This window comes from Enoplosus armatus, chromosome 18, assembly GCF_043641665.1.
Source record: "Enoplosus armatus isolate fEnoArm2 chromosome 18, fEnoArm2.hap1, whole genome shotgun sequence".
NCBI lineage: Eukaryota > Metazoa > Chordata > Actinopteri > Centrarchiformes > Enoplosidae > Enoplosus > Enoplosus armatus.
This window is the reverse complement of record NC_092197.1, coordinates 21,272,832-21,297,416: the sequence shown is the minus strand read 5'-3', so window position 1 is coordinate 21,297,416 and position 24,585 is coordinate 21,272,832. Positions and strand designations below refer to the sequence as shown.

Below are 24,585 nucleotides of genomic sequence, written 5' to 3'. Positions count from 1 at the left end.
CAGTGCAATACATACATACATACATACATACATATATATATATATATATATATATATATACATACATATACATTGTAATTGTAGATATTTTTTACTTATTTTTCACTTAAATACTGTAAATGTGTATATTTTTTATTTTCTATTTCTTATTTTTATATTTTGTACATACTTTTAGCTCTAAATTATGCTACTTTCTACTCTTGAATGGGATCACCGGTACTGTACAATCCCCCCCCCCCGGGATCAATAAAGTATTTCTGATTCTGATTCTGAAATCTCTTGAAATAACATATTCCTCCAATCATCAAGTTGATGCCACCAGTGTTTTCCGGTGTAGTAGTGGGCTGTTTGGCTGGCAGCAGGCGCTTATGGAAAGTTCTGACCTCCTACATTTGTGACTGCAGTTGGGAGCTATCCAATCCTACACAGAATCATATTCTCTTTTTGATTATCATCAGCATGTTGATCTAGAAGTTGCCAGGTTAAAATTAAGAATTCTACCTTCTCTTACGCAAAGTAGTTTTCACCTTCTACAGCAAATACAGTTTCAGTTCATGGATAATCACATTTGAAGTTTGCAGGATGTGGATGCGCATTGGAGAGACAGTACAAATGGTTTATTACAGAAAGGACATTCTGACCGTTTCCTGTAACTTACCTGCAGGAGAAAATGAAGGGCAAGAACAAACTGGTGCCTCGTCTGCTGGGTATCACGAAGGAGAGTGTGATGAGGGTGGACGAGAAGACCAAGGAGGTGATCCAGGAGTGGAACCTGACCAACATTAAACGTTGGGCTGCCTCACCCAAGAGCTTCACTCTGGTGAGTTCTTCATGGAAAGACAGAATATGTCATTGACCCTGAGCTCACCTCTAGTAACAACGTTTGTGTTGTGTGAAACACGAGTTTTGTATGGAAGCAAATAAGGGTCATACAACTGCGGGCTGTGAAATTATTTCACAAGCTCAAAATATTAATATCTTCTTTTGTGCGCATGTTAAAAAAATAAATATGCATGCACATATCTGAATGTGAATTTTGTTATATAAGACCGTGCACAATTTGTACATACTTTATATTTTTCCGTGTATATATTTATTTTTGTTTATTTTGTCCCCCATTATATCTGTATTTATTATTTGTATATTGTTTTTTCTTTTTAAAAAAATACTTCTAATTCTTATTGACACAGTGCTTGTCTGCTGTGTGTTTCTGCACCTTTCTGTCTTTGCTGCTGTGACGTGTAAATTTCCCCGCTGTGGGATTAATAAAAGTCTAAGTCTAAGTCTTAAAAAAAAAAAAAAAAGATAAATAGATTAAAAAATTCTCAAAAATATTGTGAATGTGTCAAAGTTTTGTAGCTGTAGAAATATTTTGTGTACATGTCATTAGAATTTGTGCAGGAACATTTTCAACAGTGAGGTTTCACAAAGTCTGAGGGACGATCACACAAATGTCCAAAGTTGCGAGTTACAAGCACAAATTTTGGTCCTCTTTTTACGCCTGAGCTGACTAGCCAATCAGGACGTTGCCCATTTCTATTGGTGGCCGACTCAACTTATTTCTGACTGGCTGGCTGGGGCCGCTTGTCTTGCCTGCATTTAAGGATCACATCCTTGAAGAAAAGCGTAGAATCTTATAATCGAATGTCTACTTTTTAGTTTGAGGTCATTTTTTGGTTTCACGTCATTTTTATTCACTCTCAATAAATGCTGCTGTTTGATTCTTCGCAGATTTTGTTCACTATGTTCACTGTAAAATGACGATGATAACCGTCACTGCAAGCTGTTGCTGTTAATTACTTGAATATGCAGTTGGACATACTGTTGAGTATATTGTGAGGGAGCATATGTCAAGATGTTTAAGAGGGTTATTGCCTCAGATTGTTTAATTAAACAAGTTTACTGCAAGACATGCCCTATGTGTGTGACACAAAATTATTTGCAACATTAATCCCTACTAGACTGGGCTTTTCCCAAAATCATCTACAGGCTAAAATGAACTCAGTCCATGGAGTTACAATGGGACACAACTTGTTGGAAATGGGGCTCGCAACACTCACCAAGAAAGGGAGAATATCGGTCACACAAGTTTTTGATCTAGATTCAGAACAGGATGGAAGAAAAGGCAATGAGACTGGAGGCATCATTCCATTCGTTGTTTTTTTTTCATTGGGCAAAAACACTGTACAAACTCAAAGGCTGTGTCTGCCTAACACTGTAGGTTGACCTGAGAAAATTCAGACAAATCTAACATTCGGACTGAAGTGTCTTATAGAGGAGCTGTTTTCAGGAACTGTCTCATTAAGCAGAATATAAAGGACAAATGATGGTCAGGTAGAAAGTATATTTTGACTACTTTCCCCAAAACACATACACTACTAAAGTATTTCTCCAAATTAGGAGACATTCTCATTTTAACCTGGATTATTATGTAATGCATTTACAAACAGTATCGATAACTGCAGATGCAGCTAATAAATAGTTGGTTGCTGGCTTTTGTGCTTTAGGCAAACAGTAACTTCACAAACTATGGTTTGATGGATCTGCTCACAATATCAACACAGAATACAGGCTTTGTGCCGATGTTTGTCAAACTGTTGATTGAAGGGGAAACACAGCAAGATATTTCACTTCTCATGTTGGAGGACTTCCCACTATTAATGGCTGTCATTGTTATTATTATGTGGGAAGAGCGTCACATATAAGAGCTGTTAACACCTGCGGACTGACAGCTGACCCAGCTGTGGTCCAGCCGTGCCTTTGTCATCAGACCACTGCCGTCTCTTCAGATGACGGTGCTTAGGACAGGACGTCTCATGTTTTTTGTCACCTCACATAAACGCTTCCTGGCGTCTTGGTGGGAGTGACTGGTGATGCATGTGAGGAAACGAGGCGACCTTTAGGACCAATGAGAAGCAGCCAGTGCAGTATATAATCAGAAATCACTGTAAAGTGAACTACTGCATGTGTTTTTCTTTGTATTTTAAGTGAGAGAGAGAGAGAGGGAATAAAGGCCCCCAGCTGGACTCAAACCAGGAATGTTGTTAGTCATGATCCAAGCCCCTGCATGTGTTCATCTTTTAATCCGAGGTTGTTCTTTGTTCTTCTTTCAGGACTTTGGAGACTACCAGGATGGTTACTACTCTGTGCAGACCACTGAGGGAGAGCAGATAGCTCAGCTTATTGCCGGTTACATCGACATCATCCTCAAAAAGGTAACAGCATGAACATGGGACCAACATGGGACCAACATTATACGCTACAATGGTAAAATGTTTTGGTTTAAGGTATAGGTTCTGCAGTTTCCTCTTCTTCAGTCCCTGATCAGAGAGAGAGAAACAAGTTCACCTTTGTCTTTGTAAAAGTAGAAAAGGAGCTGTGTTGTAACTCTACCCTCTTCACCTGCTTCCCCACAACATTGTCTACAAGAGGTTCAAAATGCTTTTGACCAGGTACTCCCAAAGGTCTCAAGTGACACAGATTTCTCTTCACCTGCTCCCCATCATCAAATTCAGAATCTGAGTCAAAGTGCCTATGATCACTTGTAGAGCTCTGCATGGCCAGGCACCTGCCTATGTAGAGATCTCCTGCAGCCCTATATCACCAGCAGGTCTCTGAGGTCCTCTGATCAGGCTTTGTTGGTTGTTCCTCGATCCAGGCTTAAAACTAAAGGGGACTGAGACTTTGAGGTTGTTGCTCCTAAACATTGGAACTCTGTCCTTTTTGGACTTCCGATCTGTGGTCGCCTTTAAAAAGCAACTCCAAGACAGCAGCTTGTATAGACCTGCCTCTGTGAAACTGTTTTATGTCTGTATGTTGGATGCTTTTGTTTCTGTTGTGAAGCATTTTGTGACGTCTCTGAGTGATGAATTTCCTGATCTCCAAGATGATATCATAATTGTTAAGTCTCATTCACCCATTCACTCGCACATTGACACACCGATGGCGACCAAGCTGCCATGCAAGGTGCTGGCCTCCATACGGGAGCAACTTAGGGTTCAGTGCTCAAAGACACTTCAACATGATGGGGGGAGCCAGGGATCTAACCCCCAACCCTCTCTAAGTAGGTAGAGCATGTCCCCCGCTCTACCTCCCGTGCAATAGTGCTAACCACTGCGCCACCATGTCGTCTTGTAAATGAGGATGCCGCTGCCTCTCATTAATGTATTGCTCATTATGTTGTAAGGATGTCTCACTACTGCAACTGCATGGAGTCCTGTTCTACTGTTCTAATGCCACAATATCTACTACAGATAAAAGAAAGATAACATCTGCACGGTGCCACACAGGTTTTGTTACATCAGGACTCCTTTAAAATGCAGTGTGTAAAATGTGTATGGACCAGTGTGGTCACCACTGATGTCGTTACTGTCCTTTGACAGAAAAAGAGCAAAGACCACTTTGGCCTGGAGGGAGATGAGGAGTCAACCATGCTGGAAGACTCTGTGTCACCCAAAAAGTAAGTGTGTGTGTTACTGGTACAGCATATTATGATTGTTAATCATTGACAGATATTGTACATTTGTAGTAGTTATAATCCAGAGAGATGAAGAGTAGTCAGCAGCAGTGAGTGGCTTGAGAGACTACCCCCACTCCCCAATTTCCTTGGGGACACCCTGTATTTAGCAAGTACTTTTCCCTCTCCTTTCTAATATCACTCCAGGTCCACAGTGATGCAGCAGCAGTTCAACAAGGTGGGCAAGGTGGAGACGGGCTCAGTGGCCCTGCCAGCCATCATGCGTTCAGGAGCTGGAGGTCCCGAGAGCTTCCAGATGGGCTCTATGCCTCAGGCCAAGCAGCACATCACCAGTGGACAGATGCACCGAGGACACATGCCTCCACTGGTAAAACAAAGACAGATCAGGCTTTAACTGGCGGAATCTGTTCTGCACTCGTAAGAACAAGTTTACAAATCCATCATGAAACCTATGGCGCATTTGAAAGTGCAGCGGGCCGAGTACGCAATCTGCTGGGACTTTTCAGTGATTTATTTTACAGAACTGAATCATGGTGGACATTATTTGGATTTTTGGTTTTTCAAGGCAAGGATGGCTGAAAATGATTTAACCACAAACAGAATCAGTACATTTTTATTTTTTATTTAACAAGCACAATGAATTTCTTGCACCATATATAGCTAAATGTCATTTCCATCTATAGTCCCAGTCATTTTACATGTTCATTTTACAGTAGCAAAATGAATATTTTACTGATGGCATGTAAACATACTAATGATATGGGGGAGTGTTTGGGTCCCAATGGGAAAAGGAAGAAAGTCAGATTTGTGTGTTGTGTGAAGGTTAGTCATGCTGTCATCAAATCTCATGTTTTGACTTAAACCAACAGTCAATGTATCTTCTAACAAGTATTGTGTGTGTGGGATTTGTTGACAATAAGAAAATATACATAGAATTACAACATATAACAACATAACCTATACTTGAACAGCTAAATGCAAGTTATAAAAGTCCAACATATTTATATATGTTTATATTATATATAGCACATACATGTTTTAGAAATGGTATTATCTATAACATTGTAGGTGGTATTAGTGACAGTACTTTTGTGTGTCCACAGACTTCAGCACAACAAGCCCTTACTGGAACCATCAACTCCAGCATGCAAGCTGTCCAGGCTGCCCAGGCCTCTCTGGATGACTTTGATACCCTGCCCCCGCTGGGAACAGACGCGGTGAGATTTAACTCTCCTTTATTCTCCAAATAAAGTCCAAGTGGATTCATGTGAGTACCGAACAGTCCGTTGTAGACCTTTGTCACCAGAAGAATATTTTTATTTGTTGAAGGCATCCCAAGCCTGGCGCAAAAACAAGATGGATGAGTCCAAACATGAGATCCATTCCCAGGTGGATGCCATCACAGCAGGCACCGCTTCCATGGTCAACCTCACTGCAGGTAGAAACACTGTGCTTCACCGTACTCTCTCCTTATCGCTTCCATCATGTGTAATACCAGTGCTGTGGAAATCACCTAGAGAAAACCTGTTGGTCAGCTTAAAGAGCACCCTCACACCTTGCTGCAGTGATGTAGAAAAGTACACCAGGGTGTGTCAGTACACAGTGTCATCACCAGACCAGACCAGACAGATTTCAACCGGAGAGGGCAGTGCCTCTCAATGACTCTTGGGTGGGAGATGTGAGCACATCTTTAATGAGATCGACCACAAACATCATCATGGATGATGTGGCCCAGTGCACCCAAGGGTGTCTCTCAGAGCAGGACAAACTTTCTCACCGCAGGGTGGTGATTAGGCACTGACTCATTGACCTGAACCCATGTGGGACTATCTATCTATCTATCTATCTATCTATCGATCTATCGATTGATCGATCTATCTATCTGCCTGTCCTCAGGTGACCCAGCAGAGACGGACTACACAGCGGTGGGCTGTGCTGTTACCACAATCTCCTCCAACCTGACAGAGATGTCAAAGGGTGTTAAACTGCTGGCGGCACTCATGGAGGATGAAGGAGGAAATGGGCAGCACTTGCTGGGTGCTGCCAAGAACCTGGCCGGCGCCGTCTCTCACATGCTGAAGACCGCCCAGCCTGCCAACACAGAGGTACACAGCCAAGCTACAAGGGAGACGTGTTTTTTTTTTTTTTTTTTTTTAGTTTCTACTCTTTGTTGTTTGAGTTTGTGTCTATAATATCTTTCGCTTGTAGCCTCGTCAGAACCTGCTGCAGGCTGCGGGAAATGTGGGCCAGGCCAGCGGAGAGCTGCTGTCTCACATCGGAGAGACAGACACTGATCCACAGTTCCAGGTGTGTCCATCTGACCTCTTCTTTTGACTTGGTGCTTTATTCTTGCTGTGTTGCACTACACTATAGTGTCTGTTATATTACGGGGCCTCATTCAATAACATTTGTTTTTAAATGACTTTCATGAGCGATTCAAGACAATGTGTATTCCAGATCTGTGAGAAAAGTCCTGTAAGACAAAACATTTTTCTTAAAGTAAGGTGCTTTAAATAAGAAAATGAACTTTATTTAACTGTTAACTGCGATATTCAAAGTTTATGCCTAATTCAAAATGATTAGGCCTCTAACACCATTATTTTCATTCACTTAATATGGCTTTTCAAGTGCCGCATTAAGCACCAAAAGGGTAAAGTAAATTAACCTTTAAAAAAAACAACTTCCTAATGAATACACTAAAGCCTGAGGAAATGTTTTGAAGCAAGTTTCTCGGGCAGTTACCCCCAAAAGAACGAGAGAGTTCACCTTAGAAAACACACATGAGGACTAGTGTCTTTGGTCGTATTATAAAACTGTCTCCTGTGTTCCCTCTGTTTCATGTCTATATTTGAAAGTTTCTAGGTAAAGGATCTTTCAGGGGTGCCAGATGGAGAGTCCCCTCTTATTTTCAATTGCTGGTAACAAATGTGTCCTTATGACAAATGCATCATTCTAAGTGGCCAATCAAAACAATATCTTAGTCGACAAGGCAGTAGTAAGTAATCCAATCCAACAAAATCATAACTCAATCTGTCAATCATCAATCATCAATTAAATCCAAATTACTGTCAGGTGACTCCAGAGAGAGTCGGGGTAGTAGCTTATATTAAATTTTTCATGTACTCTTAATCATTCATACAAAACAACCAATATCATGTCAAGGTTTATATATATATAAGCCAGTATCACATAAGGCTGTTGTGTGTACCTTTACTCTAATGGCTCATAACAGTCAGTCACACAGCTCTGATTGTCCCTATGTGTAGCATGTTTAATCGAATGTATGATTCTCAAGTTAAAGTCCAGATTTTTACAAGTTTATCAGAATACAATACATTCTTTCACAGATCAGTTAAGCTTCAAAAAGACAGCCACGAGCTGGGGCGACATTTCAACATTTGTAGGTGTTCAAAAAATCAAAAAATGGAAGAGTGTAACTTCACCATAGGCCGAGTTGCTCATTGGCACACAGTGACGGACCCTTCAGCTTTCACTGAAGGCAGCTTTGAAGAGATAAAGCCTAATCATCCACCATCCATAGGACCATAGTAGTCAAGCTTTCTTCCTTCATTTCACTTCCCTGCCATATCGCTAGATTTATTATTCATTTCAGATTTCGATTATGTGTTCAATTAATAATCTAATCTCTGTAATTCCAAGCATGCAAATTTTTATATAGTCCTCAATTACTGTCCCTCCTTCACAATGAGCGGCCAGTGCTAAGTCATGCTAACTGCTGTGTGTGTTTGCTGTTGGCAGGACATGCTGATGCAGCTGGCTAAGGCTGTGGCTAACGCTGCTGCAGCTCTGGTGCTCAAAGCTAAGAACGTGGCCCAGAAGACAGAGGACTCAACCCAGCAGAACCGGGTCATTGCTGCAGCCACTCAGTGTGCTCTGTCCACATCTCAGCTGGTGGCCTGCACCAGGGTGAGTAGCCCACCTGAGGTATATGTACTCGGAGCTGGACAGTGACCGTAGTATTCACCATCTGAAAACTGAGGAGAACAGTTTTTTTGTAGGAAGTTCAGAACTTGGATTTTTCTGTTGTGAATGTGAATGCAGCCTAAGCTCTTTTGGTTCTTCTGTCCTTTCATCTTCTCACTCATCAAGGTGGTGGCTCCAACCATCAGCTCCCCGGTGTGCCAGGAGCAGCTGATTGAGGCAGGCAAGCTGGTGGCCAAGTCAGTAGAGGGCTGTGTAGAGGCGTCGCAGGGGGCCACCAATGACGAGGGCCTCCTGAAACAGGTGGGCGTGGCTGCCACCGGTGTCACTCAGGCCCTCAATGAGCTGCTTCAACACATCAAACAGTATGCCAGTGGAGGCCATCCTATTGGACGCCACGGGGAAGCCACTGACCGCATTCTGGACGTCACCGAGAACATCTTCAGCTCAATGGGAGACGCTGGTAGGAGAAGGGGGCTAAAATCAAGACCACAGAGCTCACACAGATTGCATTGTTGTCGGCAACAGCTGGCCATCAAAATGGTGCCGTCGATCTTTCCATCCCTCTGACATTTGCTCCACATAGGATAAACTTTCGACATTTTGGACCATCTGTTAGCTTGCCTCTAACACCCACCTGAGGTCAAATTATCAACTTTGTATAAAAGCTATCTGATTCCTATAAAATATGTTGTTGATAGCCATGGTCTCCAGAGGATGAACCATGGATTTATTATGAAGACTGGATAACATATGCCGTTTAATCAGTCTCAAAACCCGCGCACATTGAAAACCAGGCGCATGCATGTGATTTAAGCTCACAGAACAGTGTCCTCAAGTGGAAAAGCATGGGATAGACCCCTCCCCCTCCCCTCCTTTGATTGGTCTCTTTGAATACTGACTATGACCTTTGAATGGCTGTTCTCTCACAGGGCCATCATGTCTCGCACTAAGCTTTAAACTCGTCTGAGTGGTGGGGCAACAAACTAGTGAGAGTATAAAAAAAACCCCCAAACATTACAATTGTATTCTCACTTTGAACAGATTAACGCTACTATGAGTGTTCAAAATGACCAATCAAAGGAACCCCCAAAAATCTCCATAAGCAATGTCTGGCCACTGTGTTGGGTTATTGATCAGCTTGGATGGGGAAATACTGCAGGGGCATGACGGCTGACCGATCAACCTTGATTTATCAAGGTAGCAAAATAACTATTAGACATGTCTATAACACGAAATGAATGCATACAAACTTGTTAACTTGTAATCCAAACTAACTAAGGATATCCGTTTTCTATCCCCCAAAAAGGGGCACAGCTATGAGGTTTTGCAAAGTGCCCGTGTGTGTCGGTCTGGTCTATATTGCTGAATGTGATGGCCGAGTCAGTGAACTGTTCTCAAAGGTCTTCTTCAAGACAAAACAGCAGCATTTTGAACTCCTCCAGAGGCAACACTATAACAGAGCTCAGTATGTTGTTGGATCTGCCTCACACTAATGCATTGTGGGCTGTAATGAACAGTGCTGCTGGGATTTAGACTTTTACTCCCTCACTATATTGAAAACATCATATTATTACTAGTCACTATTATTACTCCCATTTAACCATAAGCACTTGATCATAAAGCACGTAACTCCTGAAATGAATTGAATGTTAGCAGTCTCAAGGGTGGAATTTTCCTTCAAAAACGTATGTTGTCTTCCATCTCGTTTAACCCACAAGGTGAGATGGTTCGTCAGGCTCGTATCCTCGCCCAGGCCACGTCTGATCTGGTCAACGCCATCAAGATGGATGCAGAGGGAGAGTCAGATCTGGAGAACTCGCGCAAGCTGCTGTCAGCCGCCAAGCTGCTGGCTGATGCCACCGCCAAGATGGTGGAGGCTGCCAAGGTCTGCCTTTGTCTTTCTCTTTCATTATGTCTGCGCTTAACACATGAACAGACTTCTTCATTTCGATGAGTCTGTTAGTTTTAATGTGTCATAATCTGTGCAGGGTGCAGCAGCAAACCCTGACAGTGAGGAGCAGCAGCAGAAGTTGCGAGAGGCTGCTGAAGGTCTCCGCATGGCCACCAATGCTGCCGCCCAGAATGCTATCAAGAAACGCTTGGTGAACAAGCTGGAGGTAAAAAGGAAGGAGGCAGAGCAAAGAACCACAGAAATCTGATTGTGCTTTGTGTTGCCGACACAGAATTATTGGATTGACCGGTGGAAGCTAGTTTAACATCAGGTGGAATCCATAAAAATCAAACAGCTTTTAAAATGAGTGCTTTGTTGACAGTGAATCTACATCCAGCCATGACTGGAAGTCTACATATAGAAAGGATGAGTGTGTTTTTATTCTGTATTTTACTACTTCTTCTTAACAAAGTCCAAGCCAACAACACCAGCTCCCAGCTCATTTGTTCCCACTGAAGACTTGATCTTTAAAACACCTCACAAATATATAGTTTCATGTTTAAAACAGCTGCCCACTGTAGTTTTTATCAAACAAACAGGAGGAAATGGTGCATTTGTTGGGGACTATTTTCAGCAGCGGATTAATCCACATTTGGTGCTCTAGTGAGTATTTGGGGCAGCAGAACGGTGTATGTGGGATTGAGTCCAAAGAAATTACTGTGTGTGTGTGTTCATGCTTGTCACAAAGTGGGAGACACACTGTTTCAAAGATTAGATAAAGTTATTTATTCAACAAAAGTAACTTAATTATACACATAACAAAACGTCAAGAGGCACGTGAACACATCACACTTCAGTAGTGTGTATGGGGGTCAGAAAGGTGTGTGAGAGAACACTATAGGAAGAACTATACGAACACTGTCGAACAGGCTTCAGCAGGGGTTGCCACAATGGCAATGAAGGACCACAGTGGTTGAAGATATTTAGCACATAACCTTTGTTACATGTCGGCATCGTCTATCCCAGTGTTTACTGTCGCTCTACTATGTAAACTGTCCAATTTAAATGATCTTATGTATTTGGATTTGAGTTTAATGTCCATTCACATCTATTGTTTATCAGAGTAATCAGTAAGGACACCGTGTAGTGTCGTCAGTCTGGCTTATGAGGACAGATTACCATTAAATATTCTGCTGTGGTCCACTTTTATGAGGCAACAAGCTTGTTTCAAATCTGCAATATTTACTGAGTGTCCTTGTATAGACTACTGCCAACTTGCTGACCATGTTGCTCATCCCCACTAATCATTAAGACTAGAATGATGAATAGCTGGGACATACGGGGACCCTTCACTTGATTCTAAACTTGTCATGTTACCAAACTCTCCTTAAGCTTCACCTAATGACACAGAATTGTCCATTCAAGGTGCTAAAAGTTCTTATAGTTTAAATGTGATATTTGATAGTGCTGCATAACAACTTCTACAATATTATGCTGCTGTCATCAGCTACTGGAACTAAGTAAGATAACTGGAAGAGGCATCCCCGTATTAGTTCTGCTAACCAGCTGATCTTAGCTGCTCATGTAGTGCTAGCACCTTAAAATTCTGTTACACACTACACATATATACGCACAGTGTTTTGACGCATTATACTTTTATCTGTTTCCTGTCAGAATGCAGCCAAACAGGCAGCGGCAGCAGCCACGCAGACCATAGCTGCTGCCCAGCACGCTGCCTCCACCAACAGGAACCAGGCTGCCCAGCAGCAACTCGTCCAGAGCTGCAAGGTAACTCACTCACTGCCTGCTTCTGTCCGTTCAACTCAGTGTACTGCACAGATGGTTTTATAGACAGAGTAGCTTTGTCTTCAAACTCTTCACTCTCATGTATTATCCTTTCACATCTTTTGCTTGCATCCTTGTAAATCCAACAGAAATGACAAAAAAAAGTCAGTGATTTGACAATACAGAGGACTGTATTCTGACTTACATAAAATAAAAATGTCTCCCCTCTATATGCTACCAGAAAAACATGCACTTTTATTTCAGTTAGACTTAAATGGGATGAATAGATATAGGTAAGTTAGTCAAACCATTTTTAAAATGTGAGCTAATGTCGTGTGTGTGTGTGTGTGTGTGTGTGTGTGTGTGTGTGTGTGTGTGTGTGTGTGTGTGTGTGTGTGTGTGTCATCAGGTGGTGGCAGAGCAGATCCCTCAGCTGGTTCAGGGGGTCAGAGGCAGCCAGTCTCAGCCCGACAGCCCCAGCGCTCAGCTGGCCCTCATCAGTGCCAGCCAGAACTTCCTGCAGGTGAGTCTCACACCATTAGCTTCATTCACTCACTGAGCAGCAACACCTCCAGACACATGCTGATGCTCATAACAAAGTAGGACTTTCTGTAGTAGTGTAGCAGTACTGGAACCGGACAACACAACATACATTGACAGAACAGTACAGTAATGATAGATACATGTTTTGTGTAGGTTATGTGATCTGTTCTGATGCCACGCTGCCAAGCAACAGTAACGCAGCACTGAAAAGTTCAAATCCTGACATGATATCAACTGTGATGGATCACCCAGCTTCAGCAAGCCTCAAGTCTAAAGTGCATTTTCAAGTGTCCCTAGATAACCTGAAATCAGTGTCTGGATTGAGAGCTGAAAAAGCACTTAAAGAAAATGGTCACCCATTTGAAACAATCTAATGGTTTTTGATGACCCCCCCCCGCCCCCCCCCCCGACTTTGATCTATGACATTTGCAGAGAATGTTTATGTTCACGAGTGGTTAAATTTGATTTCTTTCACCATATATTTAGTTCCACCTTTAGGACAAACATTAGATGTTTTAGACCCTTCCTGGTCAGCCTCTTGGAATAGCTACAGCATCAGTAAGTTCTTTGTCCACCCAGCACACCCATATTGTGCAGTTCATCTTGTGTAATTCTCTTCTTCTCCTCCACTAGCCTGGTGCTAAGATGGTCACAGCCTCCAAGGCTACAGTTCCCACCATCAGTGACCAGGCCTCAGCTATGCAGCTCAGCCAGTGTGCTAAGAACTTGGCCAGTGCCCTCGCTGAGCTCCGCACCGCCTCACAGAAGGTACTCCACATCTTTATTATATCTTATATTATATTGACTGTATGATGTGGACGTTTATCTAACTTAATCTCAATTCTACAACGTTTTTGTCTTAAGGCATCAAGATTAGACTGACACGTTATTCAGCAAGCACTAATAGACCTCTTAAAACTAAGTTATCTGCTTTTTGATGCTGAAGTAGTAGTCCTATTTTGCATTAAGTCTGTTTTAGTTCTGTATTTTATTTTAGTTAATGAGCGTATCATGTTTAAACTCACCAATTCATTCCGATAAAGGCGCTATGACTTCAGGTCAAACAACTGTTTGTCCCCTGTGGACCACATGTGGTTTCCGTTTGTACTGCAGAGAAAATTCTAAATGCAAGAAAATGAGTTCATGCTACAAATGATCTTAAATCACATGTACGAGCCACCGAAAAACAAATCTGGTCGTACGAGTGGTTCTTGTAGGCCCGTTGTTATTGTGATGTCGTAATAACATTACATTAATGCTAACAAAACAAGTTGATGTACATTTGCCATTTGTTATCCATATTGCTATCAAGTTTATTACCCTCTGCAAAGGTAAGTTATATCTTGTGTGAAGCCTGTTGCATTGACAGACACAACACAGATTAAGATTTTGCATTGTTGTTGACTATTGTGTGTGCGCGCGCAGGCTCAGGAAGCGTGCGGCCCATTGGAGATAGACAACGCTCTATCGATGGTGAGAGATCTGGAGAAGGACATCCAGGAGGCCAAGGCTTCGGCTGAGGAAGGCAGACTCAAACCGCTGCCAGGAGAGACGGTAGGACAGACACACACACACACACACAATCTGTATTACTTACCAGGTTGTGCCACACCATGAACTGGATGTCAACAGCAAGATGAGCTTCATTTCCCACATCACCAAATTGAAGAGACGTATTTAGTTTGTTTCTTCCCATGTCTCCTTGCTGTGTCGTTCAGCTCGAGAAGTGCTCCCAGGATCTGGGTACCAGCACCAAGGCTGTGAACTCAGCCATCGCCCAGCTGCTGAGTGAGGCCACACGGGGCAACGAGAACTACACAGGTGGGTTTAACGTCAACACATTCAGGCAAGAGCAACAGAAAATGAAATGCCACTCATTGCCATCACAGAATTGTGAAAACAATAAATAGCTCCCGTTAAGACAAAAGAGGGCAGTAGCAGTGTGATTTGCTGTTGCTTTGGTTTGACAACCAATCACATCACTGAAAAAAGCTGGATGAAATAACATGTCATAATAATGAGCTTTGTTTGATTATTTCAACTTTAAAGGTAATATTATATTTTTTGTCCGTATTTATCCAAATGGTTATTTATATCATTATGTCTCATTCGTCTATTTAATTTCAAACAATCTGGGTCTCCATACTAACAAGTGGTATTTATCCGTACCACACACTGAAGTAACTCTCCTCCCTCCTGCTGGATCCAGGCATGGCCGCCAGAGACGTGGCCCAGGCCCTGAAGTCCTTGGCCTCAGCCGCCAGAGGAGTCGCTGCCACCACATCCGACTCGCCAGCACGTAACGCCATGCTAGACTGCGCCGGTGACGTCATGGATAAGTCAGCAAACCTGATCGAAGAGACCAAGAGGGCCATCGCCAAGCCAGGAGACGCAGAGAGTCAGCAGAGGCTGGCCCAGGTCAGAGACGGACTGAGGGACAGGGAGGCCACAGTGGTTTATTCATATGTTTCCATCACAGTATCACGTTCCATTTAGATAATGTCTTTAGGATATCCTGCTGTGTTTATCTGCTAAACAAACTACTTTTGCTTGATTAGAAAGGGAGCTAACATATGCTGTAGATGGTAGCATTAGTTCTGGCAAGTAGCGGCATGAGAGCGTGAACTGTCACTGGTTAGAGAAGACAATGACTCAGTCATTATGAAACTTGCAACTTGCCGAGACATGAAACTAGTTTGACTCTTCAACACTGAACATTGTGTGTGTGTGTAGGTGGCTAAGGCAGTGTCTCAGGCCCTTAACAGATGTGTGAACTGCCTTCCTGGCCAGAGGGATGTGGACAACGCCATCCGCACTGTGGGTGAAGCCAGCAAGACTCTGCTGGCAGACTCTGTAAGTAAGATAGATGGATTATATACTGATGTATAAATAGGGGTGAGATGAATGATGTTTTTTTTAACTTGGATTAGTGAGGTTCCTCTGTATTAGTGGACCAAGCCCAGTAGCAGTTTCTGTCTTCCATTCTTTCTTCCTTCCTCCTTTCCGTCTTTCCATGACGCAAAATAAGGCAACAACACTGTGTGGTCTGGTCCCAGATGACACATGCTGAAATATGTGGGCAGTTATAACATCCACGTTAATGTCAAAGCTGCACTAATCAATATTTTTATATTAATACTGGGTCAAATGACTAATGTAATGTGAAAGGCTTTGCTCGTAGTAATGAACCCACAGGGATTATCACCAACTCTGCAGTTCCCCTCGGCTCTACAGAGCTTTATTAGCTCTTTGTTTTGGTTTTCTCGACCTTCAACTCTGCTGTATGCTTCAGTCTCTGTGCCCTCACATGCTTTCTAGAAGCCACTAGAAGCCACTGTACATTACCTAGACTAGCTGGTGAACATAGTGGAGCAGCTAAAGAGCCAGATATTTCCCTCAGGAGTTTGTAGAGACCAAAAAAACAGAGCTAAAAGAGAGGGGAATATTGGACTTCCTTCCATTCATCAGGTAGCACACACACAATGTTGCTCTGTGTCTACCGAATGTGTAAACAGGCAATCGTTTGCCAACACGTTCACAGCTTTAATAGGTGATATGTCAATGCAATGTTTTCATAAAAAAACATCAATTAAGGTAGCTGTAGAAAATGTAAGTCAGCCATACATGCTTAAAGTCTTTCAAACTAACTTTCAACTCATCTTTAGACATGGACAAGTATTTATTCCACAACAGTTACAGTAGATTGAAAGGGAACTGAGACTGTTAAAATAATTAACAGAGTAAACTGTTTCTAAACAGTTTAATATAGATATTGAAATCTGTCTAATGTATTTATCTTCCTTAGTTTTTGTCCATCTTTTATGATACATTTCCCATTCTTCTGAATGTTTTAAATGCTCCTTGTTACTGTATTATTTATTTTGTCAAAAACAACCTTTCATGACTGACAATGAACCAGTCTCATCCAAAATGATGCATTCTTAATTCCGAGAACAATATCCCAGATTTATATCTATATATCTGTGTGTATCTATAGCAACCACCTGCACCTGGCAGCTCTCATTCTCCTCCTCCTCCCTCTGTAGTTCCCATCCAGTGGAAGGAGCTTCCAGGAGGTTCAGGCTCAGCTCAACGAGGTGGCGGCCGGTCTGAACCAGTCAGCCAACGAGGTGGTCCAGGCGTCCAGAGGGACCACCCAGGATGTATCCAGGGCCACCAGCAAGTTTGGACAGGACTTCAGCAACTTCCTGGAGGCTGGCATTGACATGGCCGGAACATCTCAAGTCAGTATGATGAGAGAGTCCCTTGATAGACAGTGGTGACGCTGGCTGTGGCCGGAGGTGAAACGCCACTGACACCCAGTCCACTCAGCAACGGAGCCAACTGAATTATTTGATTGGATGAAATGACAGCAGCCTCAAAACAGGATACATCAAAAAACTCTATTGATGAGAATATAGGAAATCTCAGGTTCCCACTGAATACGTAAATCTTTAAAAACAGCTCAGAGATGTAAAGTTTTATTTTTAAAAGAGGCTCCATAATTTCCTAAAACAGCTGCTCACTGTACTTTTTAGCCAACCTTACTCAAACAACAGGAAATAGTGCATTTGTTGGGGACTATTTTCAGCGGCAGATGAATCCTCATTTGGGGCTCTAGTGAGTATTTGGGGCAGCAGGACGGTGTATGTGGGATTGAGTCCAAATGAACTACAGTGTGTGTGTGTGTGTGTGTGTGTGTGTGTGTGTGTGTGTGTGTGTGTTCATTTCAGTAAGAGGTTATATGGTACAGTTGCTATAACTGTGAAGTTTCTGAAGTTCTCTACATACCTACCTCCTCCTCTCCTCTAGTCTAAAGAGGACCAGACACAGGTGGTGTCCAACCTGAAGACAATCTCCATGTCATCCAGCAAGCTGCTGCTGTCAGCCAAAGCCCTGTCCACTGACCCCAGCTCCCCCAACCTCAAGAACCAGCTAGCAGCCGCTGCTCGGTGAGGGACATTTCTCTCCCGTCTCTTTGTTTGCAGATCTTTTTCTACTTGAGCCCGACCGATGCTGAGAGTATTGTAGCTACGGCCCACATTTCCCATCATGCCTAGTGCTGGACTGAGCAGTTTAAGATTTTTGCTCCAGTTTTATGCTCCAAAATGCAAATGTTACTTTTGTGGTTCTAATGCACACAATTTATGTGGTGACACCATTTTTGAGTTACTCCAGTAACTCTCAGTATTGTATTGTGTAAAAAATAAAGTTTTCATATTGGCGCATATTGGAAAACATACGCTGATACCGATATATCTGTGATAGGCCAATATCTGATAAATCGGTCGGGCTCTATTTCCTACTGCCTATCCGTCTTTTACATCTCTGAGCCTTTATGTCCACAGGGCAGTTACAGACAGTATCAACCAGCTCATCACCATGTGCACTCAGCAGGCTCCGGGTCAGAAGGAGTGTGACAATGCTCTCAGAGAGCTGGAGGTAACAACCCTCATACAACCACCCATCTCCTCTTCTCTTTAGTCTGCTGTTCCTAGAACCACCAGTTTAAGTCATGTCTATATCCTGCTGCAGGCCACTGGTTGGGACTTAATACTGAACTTCAGTTGTGCAGCTCATACCGTAGCTTCTGAGTGTTAATGCTTTGATGTGATTGGCTTGACATGAGCAATGAGTGGTCCTGTGGTGTGTGGCGTTGAACTCTTACAGCTCAGGTCATGGACGCTTAAAAATGACTTGGAAATGATTGATGATAAAGAAAACGATAAAAGGAGGACTTAATTCAAGCATGTAGACAGTACAGCGACCATGTGACATTCAGCTGAGATGTGGTGCAGGTACGATGTGTGTTTCTCGTGTGTTGTGTCTGCGTGCAGTCAGTGAGGGGGATGCTGGAGAACCCGACGGAGGCCGTCAGTGAGCTGTCGTACTTTGACTGCATCGACAGTGTGATGGAGAACTCTAAGGTAAAACATTGTTCTTTACCTTCCCATCTCATTTGTCTTTGATCACCCTCCTCATTTCATTGTCTTTTAGTCCCCGATAACGTCTTTAAAGTCTCTTGGAAACAACTTTGTAATGTGGTAGTAATTACAGTGTTTAGTTGGTCGTGTTGATTTTACCAGCAGTTTTTGATTTTTGAGTGAAAATTGACGACAGCTTTTAAATATTTAACCCCATTCTGTCCACTCCTCTTTGTCTAGTTACCAGAGTTTAGTTGCTGATACCAAAAACTTACCCTGAGAAATATTTACAAAGTTCTCAAATGTTAAATGTTGCCTGAATACAAGAACTTAAGAACTGCTTTTGATAAAAAGACATATTTGATTTGTATCAGTATCTGACATGTCACTCTGCTACCGACACGCTTTAGTTTTCAGATTTGATATTATCCCTACTTCTTAAGTAGAGTTATCTGTTGTGGTTGTGCATTACTCCCTCAGTTACTGCTTTGCAAATTAAACCGTGTCACTTGTCACAGGTCCTTGGTGAGTCCATGGCAGGCATTTCCCACAATGCCAAGAACTCCAACCTGCCAGAGTTTGGTGATTCAGTCAGTGGTGGCTCCAAAGCCCTGTGTGGTCTGACTGAAGCAGCTGCACAGGTAACAATCATTACTGAAGGCCACTTTGCCTCTAAGTGGCGTCACCAGCGCAATAACAAACGGAGTAGGCTGGCAAGGTGTGTGTTTGGTTGAGTTTGCAATACTACATAATGTAAACTGACCAGTGATCTGTTGATGTCCCTAGGCTGCCTATCTAGTGGGAGTATCAGACCCCAACAGTTCGGCAGGTCAGAAGGGCCTGGTGGACCCCGCTCAGTTTGCCCGTGCTAATCAGTCTATTCAGATGGCCTGCCAGAACCTGGTGGACCCTGCCTGCACCCAATCTCAGGTATATGCTGACCTCACTGCAGCATCACACTAATGGGCAGTTTTATCATCACTTTTCTCTGTCTTAAGCGGAAGTGGTTGAATACATCCTCCATTCACTCCCCTCTCCGCCCAGGTGCTCTCTGCAGCCACCATTGTGGCCAAACACACCTCTGCACTGTGTAACGCCTGCCGCCTGGCCTCTTCTAAAACTCCCAACCCTGTTGCTAAGAGGCAGTTTGTCCAGTCAGCCAAAGAGGTGGCCAACACCACTGCCAACCTGGTCAAGTCTATAAAGGTTTGTAGTACAAGTCCTTCATCGTCAAATTCATCATCAATGAAATGAGGAGCAAATAATTCGGGTTTGAGTGAAAGCTGATGTCTGGTTTGCATTCTGGCCACGGGCTAACCTTTAAAAGCTGGGGTATGCTTCAAACGGAATAGTTCATTCTGATGGCGTCAGACCGGGGTTTACATTGTTAGAAGCAGCATAGGAATGGTGTGGAGGGAGGCGTGGGGGTTCAGAAGTTGTTAGAAGATTGGACAAGCTCATCTTTTGAAGCACTTTAACGCTGGTTCACCATTGTATTAATTAACCCAACACTAGCAGGAAAACCAGAAAATGACGTGTTTTTGTTAAATTGAGTCGGGAAGCTGACAACAGTTCGTAACTTTGTTTTTCCACCTTAAATCTGGGGTAGGCAGTTTTATACATAATAAGCTTTCAGTATAGTGTAATTCAAGTGGTCTCATGGCTCTGTTTTCAGGCTTCAGAAAATCTAGCCCGTGACGGGAGATTTTGGCCAATCACAGGTCCTTTCAGAGAGAGGGCGTCCCTATTTGCTGTTAACACAATCAGAATCAGAGGCGTATGAATTGCGTGGACGTGTCCGGATTCGTCTGATGGGCGGGCCGTAGAACAGAGATGGGAGAGCTGTATTTTCAATTTCTGGCCTTTTCCAGAAAACTGCCTAGCCCAGCTTTAATAAACAACAAGGACTGTCCACCCCTTTTCCTAATTTCGAGTACTTACTTGTTTTGTGATTGAAGCATGACACAAGTTGTAGTTTCTGCGCCATCTGTGTTTGACCAATCAGCGGTGTCAGCCCTTCAAACTCCGCCCCTAGAGTTTCTGAACCTTTAGAAAGTACTACCTCCGGAGCAGGGACTTTTTTTTAGCACCTGGAACTACTGTACGGGAACTAAATTTACTCCCTGATTCCTCTGGTGGAAATGCAGGTTTAGTTCCTGAGTTCATCAAAAGCTTCCTGGTCCCCTGGGAAGGTCCCTGCGATGTAAACACCCTGTGCATTCCTGTTTGTGTTTCTATCTGCAGAACCGTGATAATGAAGCAAATTAGACAGATTCTGATCAAAAACCGACAGATTTGTTGAAGACCCTGATTTTACGTGGTCATTGTGTTGTTGTTGACTCCACTGCTGCATGACTGTGATGTTGGAATGTCCTTGTCCCCACAACACACAACAGAAAAGTGCTAAAATTGATACATAACCAGTGCTTGCTTACTGCGTGAAAGTGGAAAGATCCAGAGCAGGGACTTTTGTGGAGGCAGGACCTTTGACTCCGGGTGTCCACCCCTCTTTCCTAGGCCAAAGGGGCCCTGAGAGCCCTCAGCTTACTGCGTGTCAAACTAGTTGTTGCTGATTTAAAGCACAGTACTGACTGACATGATTTATTTTTGTTCCTATAAGTTGCATTTTGCTAAATATATTTGTGTTTAATCCAAAATTACCACACAGCAAACCTGTGGTCATGTAGTATTACAGCCTAAACAACTGTTCACCTAGCCACTCTAGCCCCAGGGACACCAATACAGTCAGTGTAAGCATGGCTAAAATGTCCCCTGTGCAGGCTTTGGATGGAGCCTTCAACCAGGAGAACAGAGAGAAGTGTAAGGCTGCCACTGGTCCTCTGATAGAAGCTGTGGACAACCTGACTGCCTTCGCCTCCAACCCAGAGTTTGCCAGCATTCCTGCTCAGATCAGCCCTGAGGTAAGAGTCCCATCAGAAATTCATTCGGAAGCATGATCTGACACTGATAGTCAACTCTTAAGTGAAATGACTGAATAGCAATTTGAGTATGTCACTACTGTTGTTTTGTGCTGAAACTCAAACTTGTACTAAACTCAACTTCTGGATGCGGAATTTCTTACTCATATCCACTCCCCGTCCTTAGGGTCATGCAGCCATGGAGCCCATCGTGGTGGCAGCAAAGACCATGCTGGAGAGCTCGACCGGCCTGATCCAGACCGCCCGCTCTCTGGCTGTCAACCCCAAAGACCCCCCCAAGTGGTCAGTGCTGGCCGGACACTCCAGGACTGTGTCTGACTCAATCAAGAAACTCATCACCAACATGAGGTAAACTACTACTGCAACCACTCTGACTCAGATTCAGGGGTCGCATCCTACTCTGACAAAACCCTCTCCTCTGTTGGTACTTCCACCTTTTAGCAGCGCCAGGCCCATTTTACAGCATCTTTACTAGCTCTGGGATGCAGGAAGGGAATCTGAGACCTTGTTGACCTTATGGAGCCCGTCCCCTTTTCTTGTTTGTTCCGCCTCCTGTTTTGTCTCTTAACTTCTGCTTGTTACTCCTGCTTTATACAAGTAAAAAGTTGCAGTCCTGAGTGGCTCAGCCCAGTATACATTTCTCAAAATTTGGAACACGCTTCCACATTTTTGAGGAGGTCTTATAATCTTCATGTCAGATTATTAGTTGACAGCTAAACAAGCGTAACTAACCTATTTTGTTTGCAGCAGCTCTGGTGCAGGTAAAAAAGCTCAGGAGCTCTGATGCTAACTTATTATATATTATATATGATGGTGCAGGTTGTTAAGTTATTAACATTATTTGAATTCTTCACAAACAATCACTTAACCAGGCGGTTTTTACTGGGATCAGATTTATCAGCATGAATTAAAACCCATCTGCTTACCCAACTATGTAACGTATGATAATTATAATATAATTGTTTAGGCTTTAATTAATTCATATTTTATAATTGATAATAATGCATTAATACTCATCTTGAACAAATATCGCAACTGGATTAATTAGCATTTCTCTGTAAACAGTAGTTGATTGTCATGTGGAAGATTCAGAAGGCAGCAGATGTCAATCTACACAATGCATCCCCCACCTCCCACGGAGACAGGAAGTTAAAAGACAAAATAACGAAGCACTTCTTGTTGCTGAAAGGCACAAGGACATCAAACCAAATCACACTTCCTACTCTGCCAAGCCCTCAAAACCTTGGGGAAGCACTTACTGCAGCAAGCCCTACTGCCTCTGCTATGGCTGTATTTTAAAAGAAAGAGCGACGAAATACACTCTACTGTACAGCCGTGTCACATCGCAAATTTTTTAAATATTTAATGGAAAAATACGACCAAAGTAAAAGCTTTATGTAGGCTTAGTGCATTAACAGTACAGAGATATACACTGTTTTTGTTATAGCACAGTTACTATGGAAAGCACAACAACAGTTTCTTCTTTTTTATTTGGACCTCTTTCTTTTTAAAGCCTGCTGTTGGGCCATGCTGTAGCACCCGCCTTCTCAAACTCAGATACACATGAAGAAAAGGATATTGTAACTGTTTTGGGTTTGGCTGTCGGACAGACATTTGCGATGGGGTCACTTCAATTGTAAAAATAGTGATGAAGAGTGGAGAATAGTGGTACTAATTCCACTGTAACATCTGTTTCTCTACTTTGCTGCTGTCGGGTGGGTTTTAAGGGTCTCAAAGAGTCTCCCGCTGCTTTAGTAATCACTTGCCCCAGCCACCAATCCCTGTATGCACACTCCATCTCGTCATCTCGTCTGTGTTCCTGCAGAGAAAAGGCTCCTGGTCAGAGAGAATGTGATGACGCTATTGAGGTGCTGAATGGCTGCATCCGCGAGGTTGACCAGGCATCTCTGGCTGCCATAAGCCAGCAGCTAACACCCCGAGAGGACATTTCCATGGAGGTAGACACGCACGCACAGAAAAGCACATGTGAAATTGATGTTTACACATGCGGTGTCATATTTATTTCTTTACATATTTATTTCTAAGTGTTTCACACCTGTACTTCTATGTGATTTATGTATTTGTAACAACTCAATAAGTTCAAAGGTCCACCTACTAGCTCTTCTGTACTTCCGCCACAGAAGAAGACGTGAGATGCAGTTGAAAGTATTAGCTTTATTTTCTATGATAAAAATACCCTGAACTCAAGGTTTACTTTCTAGCCTTTTCAAGTGCTTTCAACCATGGCCCATAGCGGCGTTCAGCGAATGAAATTTCTTTGAGTGTCAAGATTATTTTGTTGCATGAGGTTACCAAATGTCAAGAATGAACTTCCATGCTCAAATATTATGTATTGTTTTTCAATGCAGCACCACCACTTGGTACAACCTCTGTAAAGTTCGTAATTATTGCATGGCAATTGTATTGTACTGCATTGTACTGTACATGTATTATGTATCATGTCTATCATTGTGCTGTCTTTGTGTGTAATGATCTAAGAAGCGCATATATCTGTAATGTAACTTGGTGTGCATTGTGCCTAACCTGTGATCTGTGACAACTGTAATAGCAACCGTAGAGATTGAAGGTATATTGATTCATCTTGTTTGTTCACATGTTGCAGAATCTCCATGAGCAAATGGCTGCCTCAGTCCATGAGATCAATAACTTGATTGATCCTGTAGCTGTGGCTGCTCGGTCTGAGGCCTCCCAGCTGGGACACAAGGTAAAACATAGGACAACACCTCTACGCAGCAGTGTCCAATGAATGGTGGTCCATCTAAAGACTAACACTGGGTTAAACTGGTTGAAGCCTCACACGTTCCTTTTATTTCAGAATCTCTATTTTGAACTTGTCTTCATGTATGATTTGTTCCCAGGTGTCTCAGATGGCCAGCTACTTTGAGCCCCTGATCATGGCAGCCATTGGCACGGCGTCCAAGATCCTCAGCAGCCAACAGCAGATGGCTGTCTTAGACCAGACCAAAACCCTGACCGAGTCAGCCCTGCAGATGCTCTATACTGCCAAGGAGGCTGGAGGAAACCCCAAGGTACTGAAGCTGGCATTTGTCATATACTGGG

General features: G+C 43.0%; 1 protein-coding gene across 1 annotated transcript in view; it reads left to right on the top strand.

The window, feature by feature from the left end:
• The window catches only part of tln1 (talin 1), a 72,411-nt gene that overhangs the window by 23,444 nt on the left and 24,382 nt on the right, over positions 1 to 24,585 (top strand). Inside the window, exons 11-41 of the mRNA XM_070925252.1 lie at positions 665 to 820; positions 3,114 to 3,215; positions 4,383 to 4,459; positions 4,664 to 4,844; positions 5,581 to 5,694; positions 5,807 to 5,915; positions 6,374 to 6,582; positions 6,686 to 6,784; positions 8,237 to 8,404; positions 8,588 to 8,882; positions 10,141 to 10,307; positions 10,411 to 10,539; positions 11,988 to 12,101; positions 12,508 to 12,621; positions 13,275 to 13,409; positions 14,067 to 14,195; positions 14,360 to 14,462; positions 14,851 to 15,059; positions 15,375 to 15,494; positions 16,688 to 16,885; positions 17,454 to 17,593; positions 17,990 to 18,083; positions 18,479 to 18,568; positions 19,084 to 19,206; positions 19,352 to 19,495; positions 19,610 to 19,771; positions 21,346 to 21,486; positions 21,671 to 21,852; positions 23,330 to 23,462; positions 24,128 to 24,229; positions 24,384 to 24,554. Coding sequence (XP_070781353.1) covers positions 665 to 820; positions 3,114 to 3,215; positions 4,383 to 4,459; positions 4,664 to 4,844; positions 5,581 to 5,694; positions 5,807 to 5,915; positions 6,374 to 6,582; positions 6,686 to 6,784; positions 8,237 to 8,404; positions 8,588 to 8,882; positions 10,141 to 10,307; positions 10,411 to 10,539; positions 11,988 to 12,101; positions 12,508 to 12,621; positions 13,275 to 13,409; positions 14,067 to 14,195; positions 14,360 to 14,462; positions 14,851 to 15,059; positions 15,375 to 15,494; positions 16,688 to 16,885; positions 17,454 to 17,593; positions 17,990 to 18,083; positions 18,479 to 18,568; positions 19,084 to 19,206; positions 19,352 to 19,495; positions 19,610 to 19,771; positions 21,346 to 21,486; positions 21,671 to 21,852; positions 23,330 to 23,462; positions 24,128 to 24,229; positions 24,384 to 24,554 — 4,410 coding nt within the window. The remainder of the gene's footprint in view (positions 1 to 664; positions 821 to 3,113; positions 3,216 to 4,382; positions 4,460 to 4,663; positions 4,845 to 5,580; positions 5,695 to 5,806; positions 5,916 to 6,373; positions 6,583 to 6,685; positions 6,785 to 8,236; positions 8,405 to 8,587; positions 8,883 to 10,140; positions 10,308 to 10,410; positions 10,540 to 11,987; positions 12,102 to 12,507; positions 12,622 to 13,274; positions 13,410 to 14,066; positions 14,196 to 14,359; positions 14,463 to 14,850; positions 15,060 to 15,374; positions 15,495 to 16,687; positions 16,886 to 17,453; positions 17,594 to 17,989; positions 18,084 to 18,478; positions 18,569 to 19,083; positions 19,207 to 19,351; positions 19,496 to 19,609; positions 19,772 to 21,345; positions 21,487 to 21,670; positions 21,853 to 23,329; positions 23,463 to 24,127; positions 24,230 to 24,383; positions 24,555 to 24,585) is intronic.